Below are 10,705 nucleotides of genomic sequence, written 5' to 3'. Positions count from 1 at the left end.
GTACTTTTGGCATGGCTCCAAGATAAGATCTATGCAGCCCACAACCGATTTTCTTTATATGAACACGACCATAAGGAGATAAAGAACAAACCTCTCATCCAACTGCCAAAAGTTTAGAAATATAGTATGAAATATAAATGGAGTATTTCTATATTTTCAAGTTGTATCTTTTTATTATGCATCTAACAATAAAATCACCATCCTTTTTATAGGAAAGAATAATGTCAAATTAATTAATTTATGACCTCCGTTCAAATATTTAAGTACATGTTATATTATAAATTAAGATTTTAATTAAATCAAAATTGAAAATTAAAAACGTAATAATTTTAAAAGTTGAAACTTAATATAAAGAAATATATATTATATAGTGGGAATGTTATGCTGTGCAGTAGATATATGTGTCTTTTGGATTTGAATCTAACTTAGTGATAACAATTTTTATTTGAGGGGGACATAATGAACTAATTTTTGAATTAGGTCCCTTTGACCAAACTTCAATTGTTCCACACACAGTATCGATTTAGATTCTAGTTCATAACAAACAACACTTTTTATGGCCATGTACTATAATCTTGATTCTAATAAGAGTCTCTATGGAATAGCTCAATTCCATAGCCACGGTCTCATGGCAACTCTTAGATATATGGATCCTTCAAGGGTGCGTACGACCTACATGTAGCGAAAATTCTCGCATCGGTATTCTTCAGGATTAGATCCTTACCAAAATTGCATTTATTAGCACTATATCGCCATATGAATGAGCATAAATAATGGCTATTACAAGTCACACAGTACAAAATTGGTTCTACTGCATTGAACCTTCTTCATGGGATCTCTAATTATAAAGGTCAGAGTCACTTCCAGAGATGACTCCTTTATGTGCTTAAACTCATTCTCCTTAATGATTTATATATGTCCATCTCGGACTATATTTATTCACATCCCTCTTGGACAATAAATTGGTACTATAATATTTGCAAGTTCTTATTCTCCGCCAGCAATATGGACATTTGCAAAGTCTTTTAAAAGATTTATAAAATATCAATGTCACATATTTAATTATAACAAGATGAACTCAAGAAATTTAGAAATTGACTTCTACAACATGTTCGAGCATATGCATCCATTCAACTCTTACATTCACATGCAAATCTACAATTTTTATTTTTAACACTTTTCAAAGTCAACTTTTCTAACAATGAACAATAAAATATAAGATGTACCTGTTGAAAATTTTAAACACCTCCATATTTCAAAGATATCCTTCTTGAAGAACTTTATAACAAGATAAATACATGAAATTTAGAAATTGATTTATATAACATGTTCGCGCAGATGCATACATTGAACTCTTGTATGCACCTCCAGATCTACAATTTTTTTTTAATACTTTTCAAAGTTAGCTTTTCCAACAAAGAACAATAAAATATATGTCGTATCTATCAAAAATTTTTAAAACCCCCACATTTCAAAGATATCCATCTTGAATAATTTTATTTCATTAGCTCTAAATTTAGATCTAAACTTATGTTTACTCTTATCTTTCTTTTTATGAACCATACATTTCTAGCTGAGATCAAAGTAACTGTTGACACATAAAAATTCGGCCCAAATCGAACGACTCAAGGAATGAAACCCAATGGGAAGATCCCCAAATCAGATAGCCCAAAGAATGAAACCCAATCAGACAATTCAGGATGAAGACCCAAATAGGAAAGCCCAGGAACACGGTAACACCATCGCCCAAGCTTGCAAATCGCCCAGGATCTGAGCGAATGGAGTGCCATGCAGTCGCCCAGAACTGCTACTCTATTATCGCCCAAACCTTCGAGTCGCCCAAGGTCTTAGCAAATATGAAGTGTTGTGGTCATCAAGAAGCGCAGTTATCAAAGCAGTTATTAAGCAACCCTATTACGTTCCACGATTCAAGGAATTCAATCGAAAACGGTTGAACGACGAAGAGTAATGACAGCAGTTAAAAAAGGCAGTTTCATGACAAGTTGGCCATTACGAGGAAAGTGGGCAGTTATAGAACGATCAAGCAGTTTTTAGGCGGTTGATCACAAAGAGATCATCCAGGGAGTATAAAAGGAAAAAAAGACATAGAGTAAAGGACCCCGAATAAAAAACTCTCGAACAGAGAATATGTAATTTTAAATTTCTTAGTTTAGATTTAAACACTTCTTTCAGTAACTCGTGTGCTTGCACCCCTTGGAGGCATTCTGTTTTTAATTTCCAATTGTAAAGTCATCGCCAATAAAGAACACCCCTTTTTGGGACTTTGTCTCAAGAGGTTTGTCCCTTACACAATTATCTAATTCTTTTTAATTGTTAGCGACGAACACGCTCGAAAGAATAACACCGAAGCTCATTAGAAACATCAAAGTCATCTTATGTAAAGATAATTTAAGTCCATTATCTCAGGTCATTCAATGAAAATGCAACCATCGAAACAATCGAAACATGAAAATGATAATTTGGCCTATTGCACTTTATATAAATCCTGACTTTCAAGCAGAAACTCAAAAGGCATACCCCCAAGTTTGGACTCTTTTTTTATTATTGAGGTTTCCTTTTCTTTTCCCAAGTAAGCCTCACTGAACCTGACAATGTTGTTATCTAATAGGAAAAGAGGCAATGAAAATCGCAGATAGTAGTTACCTTATATGAAGCAAATAGGAGGGAATTATCCCAACAATTTCCTGCATCACAAAGGTTTCCAAGGAGAAGTTTTGGAAAATCACATAAATTTACTCTCGATATTCTATAGAAGTGTAATATGTATGTTGTTAAGATTTAAGGTCATAAAGTAGATATTAGAAGCAGACAATACTAATTGAATTTTAATAGTGAAGGGAGGAAAATATTAATTCAACTGATACTGATTTTCCTTTCATGGCTATTCTTTAGCCAAAGAGATCGTATTTTTTTTTGCCAAAGCCTGACAAGCAAGAACTGGTTAGGACATTGAGAGATTTCTGTTGCAGGAATTGCGTTCCCAGCACATATTAATTTCAACTGATGCACTTCATCGACTGGGACTTCAACTATGTGGCGTCTTTTATTTATGCCATTATTTGGAATTCTTCCAAGAAAATAAAAATATATTACAAAAATAAGCAAACAAATTAAAAACATCAAGTATGATGTACAATATTGTAAGCAGCAAATAGAATTCAAGAGAGATTCAAATGAATTTTATTGCTTGATTTGGTCACATAATCAAAATATTGTGACAATCATAATATGTACGTAGAATGAAATTAGGATTGCGGAAAATTAATTATTTTCCTCTTCATATTTGAATATCATATTAGTATCTCTTCTTGCTCAATGCTTTGTCCAAATTACTTTTAGAAGGTGAACAAGAACAAATAAGAAATACAGAGCCATTACTGACTAAAGACCACCCATGCCATTCATCTACACAAATTATCTCAAGCACAACTTTATATTGCTGGGAAAAATAGGTGATTTGTATGTAGATAAATTATCAATTAATATAATAAAATAATAAATACAATTCGACAATAATATAACGTAAAGTTAGAAGAGATTTAGAAAGCAAGCCTTAGAGAGTCACGTCAAAGACGTTGTCATAAAGTCATCTCTGCCTCCCTTTCGTGCTGGTAATGCTCCAGGATAAAACACATGTAGCTTATAGTCAATTATCCTTTTATGAGCACGGTCATAGAGAAATAAAGAACAAATATCTCATTGAGTTGCCAAAACTATTGAAATATAGTATGAAATATAAATGAAGTATTTTTATGTTTTCAAATTACATCTTTTTATGATGCATCTAACAATGAAATCACCATCCCTTTCATAGGTAAAAATCAACCCCCACAACAATGTGAAATTAATTAATGCATAACCTCCATTCAAATATTTAAGTATATATTATATTATAAATAAAGATTTTAATTAAACCAAAATTAAAAATTAAAAATTTAAAAAGTAATAATTTTTGAAACTGAAACTTAATAGAATTTCTAACATAATATTGGAAATTGTTAATAGTATAATGATCCTTTTTTTAGACTTTCCACTGCAATATGATCTTCACTATCAACAATGTTACTAGTGCATGTTTGATACAATATACAAAGTAGATTTGAACTTACATAGATGATCTCTTGTCTACAGTGAAAGGGTCGCTTATTGTATCGACATTTGACTTGCAAGTCAGATGTGATATTGCCACGTCAGTTGTGGGTACATTTTCTCTTACTCACCATGAGTAAGAAAACAATTACCTTGAACTGCATATGCTAAGTAAAATTTTTTTATATATTTATTTTTATTTAGGGTTCATTTGACATAATTTTTGAAAAGTTAAAATGAGTTTTTGAAATTCAAAACTTGTTTTTCTGTCGTTTTACTAATTTTATTAAAATGCTTCTTCTAATTAGAAGAGCAAAGGAAGTTGGTCTAATATAATTTTTTTAATGCTTATTGAATGTAAAGTTTTTTAAAAAATTAATTTTCAAACAAAAATTACGATAACGTCGAAAATTCCTTCAACAAGAGACAAAAGTAAAATAAAAAATCATGTCAGCAGAACCTTATCAAATATGCCGACAGCGATTTGAACGGGTAGAATTTGAGCTACCGAAAAGTCTCAAATAATCATAAATATTAGGCCAATTTTCTTGCTGTCACTATTGACCAACAAGTTAATGTTTGTCAGTTATTGTGAGTTAAAATAAAGAATTGTTGACTATGGTAAGTCTGATGGCAGGTTCTAATTTCCAAATTTCCAAATTGTCCTTTTTCTATAAATGTAGTGTCATCCATCAATTGGGAGGATCGTTTTTGTATATATATTTGAAGATTGGGGTATTTTGGAACTTCAATCTTTCACCGTCTTCTTTGACTTGTAAATGCTCAGACAATTTACTAGTACAATGTCAATTTTTAAATGCTTCTTGTTGTATAATGAGAAATCTCATTCAAACAAGGGACAATGAATAGTTTGGTGGGACGTGGATTTAACGAAGATTTATTACAATTGGCAACCATTCATCCACACACTTTAAGCCCCCGTTTGCCGTCCATTGTGGAAAAATTAATGAGTGAAATAACGTTTTTCTGAAAAATGAGTGATTGAAAAAGAGAAAAAAAATTTCGATTTACGTATAATATTATTTTATGGAAGATTGTATAGTTAAAAATAGGAAAGAGAGAAATGAAATGGAATGAAATGAAAATTAATGGAGCCAAACGAGGGCTAAATAATTATTGTGTCGCTAGGAAAACGCCCCTTGAACAACCCCCTGATCGTTTAAGGATTGTTTAAATAGTAGCCCCCTTAAATATAAACGTAAAGTAAGTCTATAAGTCTAGACTAGCTAGTGTATGTAGAAATGTGTTACTTAGGGAGTGTTTGTGCCCCATTATTTATGAATAATGTATTATAGAATAGTGATTAGTGTTGAAATGTGTGGTTAAAAAAGAAAGAATTTTTTTTATTTGCGTATAATATTATTTTAATGAAGAATATATGTTGGAAATGAGTACTGTAGAAAAAATAATGTGATGGAATGGTAGACAAATAAAGCCTAAATTACTAGGTGGCATCCTCATCTAACCCTGTTTGATGGTCCTTATTTTGAAAAATGGTGTTTTAAAATATTTTATTATGAGAATATATAATTGAAAATTAACATGAGAATTAAAGTGTTTTGTTTTAAAAAGTGACAAACATGGCCTTAATAACTTAACCATAGATTTGTTGTGCTGAACTAGAGAGATGTTTGTCATGATATTTGAGACGCCAAAAGATGTTTCTGATAAGAAGCTATTTTTAGCCGTTTGAATAATTTTTTAGAGTACTTTATTTGATTAAAATAGCTATTTAGATGTACTTGGTCTAAAATAATATCCTTAGAAAATAATTAGTATGTTTGAATAAATTTTTGAAGTGCACTACACTTACAGAATATAGTTTGACAGACATCTTACAGATCACACACTATTCGTGAAGTGGATGGTTATATTTTTTCAATATAAAACTCACGTGGGACTCATCTCATGTGAGTTTTCTGGATTTATTCTGTGAGAAGAATTCTGGTTGCTAATTTTTTTAGAGTACTTTATTTGACTAAAATGGCTATTAGATGTTCTTGGTCTAAAATAATATCCTTAAAAAATTCTTTTTAAGGATATTATTTTAGACCAATATGTTCTGGAATTGTAATAGGGATTTGTTGATCAAGACTCCTATGAATTTTGATTGGTTCAAACATTATCATTAAATATTATATTAGGACTAATATCTAATAAATTTAGCCCTGTTAGGTGGGCATTAAAAATAGATTTTAATAAAAAAATTTAAAATATGTGATTGAAAAGTTGTAAGATCTTTGAAATATGTGATTAATATTGATTGTTTGACTTTGACTTAAACTAAAATCTAACTTAAATCAATACCAAATGAAAGCTTATCATTTTTTCTACAAGCTCACTCCCTATATAACCCAGCCAGTTCATTCTCAAATACAATATAGACTTATCCCCCCAGTTCAAAATATGGGCTCCTTCAGGTCAATCTCCATTTTATTTTTCATTTTTTCTCTTGCTTCCCTTTTCTTCCACTACACCAGCGCAGCCACGTTCATAATTCGTAACAATTGTCCCTACCCAGTCTGGGCTGCAGCTGTCCCTGGTGGCGGCATGCGGCTCAACAACGGCCAAACTTGGACCATCAACCCTAGTGCGGGCACTAAAGGAGCCCGAATTTGGGCTCGAACAGGTTGCAACTTTGATGGCTCCGGTCGCGGTAAATGTCAAACAGGAGACTGCAATGGATTACTATCGTGTCAAGCCTATGGTACACCACCTAACACCCTAGCTGAATATGCCCTCAACCAATATAATAACTTGGACTTCTTTGATATATCCCTTGTTGATGGGTTTAATGTGCCGATGGAATTTAGTCCCAATTCCGGTGGGTGCACCCGCGGAATCCGCTGCACTGCTGACATCAATGGCCAATGTCCGAATCAGCTGAAGGCACCCGGCGGTTGCAACAACCCTTGCACGGTGTTCAAGACTGATCAATATTGTTGCAACTCAGGAAGCTGTGGGCCAACGATGTTTTCTAAGTTTTTTAAGGACAAGTGCCCTGATGCATATAGTTATCCTAAAGATGATCAGACTAGCACATTTACTTGTCCTGGAGGAACCAATTATCGAGTGGTCTTTTGCCCTTGAAGCAGAAACACTTTCAATAAATAATTGAAAAAAAATGCTCGAGTTCTGTAGAAGAACTCAACTTGGCTGCCATCAAGTGCAAATGCTGTATGATTTTCAGATATGTATTACAATAACTATTATGAACTAGTACCCTTTCTTCTATAGAAAGTAACCTCTTCTCTGTTTGAAAGAGGAAAAATAATTTACTTGCTATCCATTATCTCGTGTTGGATTCAGGATTGGGAAAGACTTTGCTCCCAAATGTGTCATTTCTTTTACCGAGAATGATAATTATGAAAAAAATATATCATGGATCGAGTATGTTAGACTAAACTTAAAATAAGTCAAATAAACTTTCAAACTAATTTATAATTCCAACCATCTTGAAATGCATGCATTGACATTCTGATATTTACAAGTAATTTTTTTATAAAATATTTTGATAATAAAATATATAAATAACTTATTTATAACTAACTAACAAAATTATTATAAGCCCCTTGTTTGGTGCAGATAAAATCAGATTTCTATTAGATTTTGATAAAAGTTGAATAAATATGTGGTTGAGATGTCTTGGATCCAAAGAAATACACGGTTAAAATTAATTGTTAATTTCAATTTTAGATTTTTTAGTAGATTTTAATCAACAACAAACATGGGCTAAAGTAAATAAGTACAAACAAATCGTTTTTATTCAATTTATTTATATTTATGTTTCTACCTCTATCAAAATTTTTACCAACTAAAGATTTAATTATTTATTTTTTGTTTGTTAGAATAGTTCTAATAAGTTATAATTTATTTTTGACCTATGTTAGTAGGCATTTTGAATTCGTCAGAGTTTATGAATTTTTCAAGAAAAACGAAAATGTTAGGCTTGCCTTAATTACCGGCATAATAGCTAGTGTGAATTTTTTTGTTGCATTGAAAATTTGGATTTTTCTTCTTGACTAGCAAATTAATTTTTACATTGGCTATGCGAAAGAAAGATTCAGATAATTGGATGGTAATAGTTGATACTATTTGAGGATTTAAGGACAACCAACAAAACTCAACCTAAATTTTTCAGTACTAGATCCTAACCAAATTTCTCCAGATCGGGACCAGGAGTGGACCTAGCCTTTTTGGGTTGTGGGGTCAAAAATTAATATGTAATTTTTTAAAACAATATAATATTAATAAAAATAAGTTAATACGCATTTTGACACCTTGAAAATGTCTTATAATTATATCATTATTAATATTGTTAAATAAATTTTACTATATGTATAGTTTTGTTTACCATGTCATTTATGGATATTGAGCTAATGGTGAATAAATCAAATTGAATGTAGAAAGTAAATGAATTGAAATAAAATTCACATATAATTTAGGAAGTAAATGAAATTTAAGTTTAACGAAAAAATAAATTGAAACTAATTCAAATTACGTTTAATTCGTAACGATTTTAGAATTTTGGTCTTTCATGGCAAAGGATTTCTAAAGTGTTTGAATAAATTTATGGAGCGTAGAAGAATCACGAAAACCCTCTTACTTAAGCAGGTGCTATCACTTCATATTCCCCAAAAAGTGGATCTAGCTCTAGTATCTCTTTGGTTAATAAGATCCAAAAGGTTTAGAAGGGAAAGACAAGTAAATGTTTCTTATTCTTCGTGGCCAACTCATACTTGCTCTGATTACATTTTATTGGCCCTCATGAGGAATTGCCAAACCATTTGACAGAGAAGACTGAGTGGACTAAAGCGTCAGATTGCAAACAATATCCGTTTTGCATCATATCTAAGGGATTCCTCGATTCGCCTATCTTCTGTATAGGGCTTATGCGACGGTTGGCAGATTACCTTGTCTAATCTATATCCTCATTCATGCATCCAGGAGAGCAGCTACCTCTTGCTTTCTCTCTTCCTTTGGGAAGAGAAGGGCCTATTCATCGCGTCCATAACCATGGGTTCCAATGCACGAGATCTTGTAGCACTTACCTTGCATGTAAAATTTCCTAATAAAATGATGTAAATTATATTGAAAAATTTATCGTGCAAAAATAATAAACGTTGATGAAATAATTAAATTTTTTTAAAAGAAAAAACGAGTTAAACGTCTCTTTTAACTATTTTCAATATCCGTTTGGACCATTCGATATGACAATGATGTAGTTCTCAAAACAAGTTTCTAGATGACGCAGGAGATTTGTGGATTCGGATAGTATACGATCATTGAAAAATTTTAAAGTTAGTATATTATCGAAATTTTCGTAATATTAATTTAGAATGCCTACTTTAATATATTGTAACTTTTGTTATGGTTGATTATTTCGCAAGCCATTAAGAAGAGAGAAATTAGGTCATGAGTATTTTGAAATGATATTAAGAATGCAATGTTTCGATTTCATTTGGCATATATTAAAGTAGGTTGTAAAATGGTTAAAACTACTATTTTCTGGGAAAAAAACCAAAATTTTGTAGGGTCATTTGACCCCACATGACCCCATGGGGTCCGTCCCTTATCAAGACCAACAAATCTCTAACAGCAGCAGCGTTGGTCCATCATTCGTCGTTACAGCAGAGGGGCTCAAGCCGCTTGCAACGGCATCGTCGCTGAGCACATTGCATGTCAGTCGCTATTGCAGTGTCTCACGTCGATAGTGCAATGATGATGTTGTTAGAATTTGGGCGTGATCTGAATTCTTTGATGAAGATAATTGAGATTCTAATTAAAGTGCACATTAAGAAGAATTCTAATTAAAATGCTTTTGGAATCATATTCGAAGTATATTAGCAAATTCTAGTCGAAGTTCTATATGGAAGCCCTATTGAAAGTTGAAATTTGTGTTGGACTTGAATAGATTAAGATAAGAAAATTTTTGGGCATTTTATTTTGTCTACAACTCCACTTATAGGGTTTGGATTGTCCTTATATATATTTGAATCTTTTTCCAATTTATGAATTGCTGGTATTGTATTTTTCTTTTCATTGGTTGTCAATAATAAAATTACTCGGTTTCTCTGTCAATCTTTCTTCTTGTTTTAAAGTTTGCTCTTACTTGTGCGATCAATACTTCATATCGTGCTATACTTGACTCCCTGTTTTTTCCCAACAAGTGGTATCAGAGCTACTGGTTGCGAATTTTGTTTTGGTTTCTATTATTAATGGTAGCCATGAATTATGAAATTTCGCTTTTGAATCGCAATAAAAGATTTTCGTTATGGCAAGTAAAGATGCGAGCTGTTTTGACACAGATGAATTTAGATGAAGCATTGTTGGATTTGATAAGATGCCCATAACTTGGATAATAGAGGAGAAGCAACGGAAGGATCGAAAGGCATTTTCCCATATTCATCTTCATTTATTTAACTATATTCTTCAAAACGTTTTGAAGGAGAAGAGAACAACTGCATTATGGTTGAAGTTGGAGCAATTATGCATGACCAAAAGTCTGAAAAGTAAGTTGCATCTGAAGCAGAAGATATATTCTCATCGCATGGCAGAAGGACGATCTTTGGAA

At 32.1% G+C, this 10,705-nt stretch overlaps 1 protein-coding gene across 1 annotated transcript; it reads left to right on the top strand.

Annotated features, from left to right (window-relative positions):
* The first annotated feature begins 6,501 nt into the window (after positions 1-6,501).
* On the top strand, positions 6,502-7,508 carry LOC111380489 (thaumatin-like protein). The gene has a single exon (XM_023004071.1). The coding sequence runs from the start codon at positions 6,538-6,540 to the stop codon at positions 7,219-7,221; it is 684 nt and encodes a 227-aa protein (XP_022859839.1). The 5' UTR covers positions 6,502-6,537; the 3' UTR covers positions 7,222-7,508.
* Positions 7,509-10,705: the final 3,197 nt, after the last annotated feature.

This window comes from Olea europaea, unplaced genomic scaffold (assembly GCF_002742605.1).
Source record: "Olea europaea var. sylvestris unplaced genomic scaffold, O_europaea_v1 scaffold2152, whole genome shotgun sequence".
Lineage (NCBI taxonomy): Eukaryota > Viridiplantae > Streptophyta > Magnoliopsida > Lamiales > Oleaceae > Olea > Olea europaea.
Note: the sequence above shows the minus strand (reverse complement) of the source record. Positions and strands in the feature narration are given on the sequence as shown.

Coding starts and splice junctions, on each gene's coding strand:
- LOC111380489 (XM_023004071.1), top strand. CDS start 6,538: ATGGGCTCCTTCAGGTCAATCTCCATTTTATTTTTCATTTTTTCTCTT.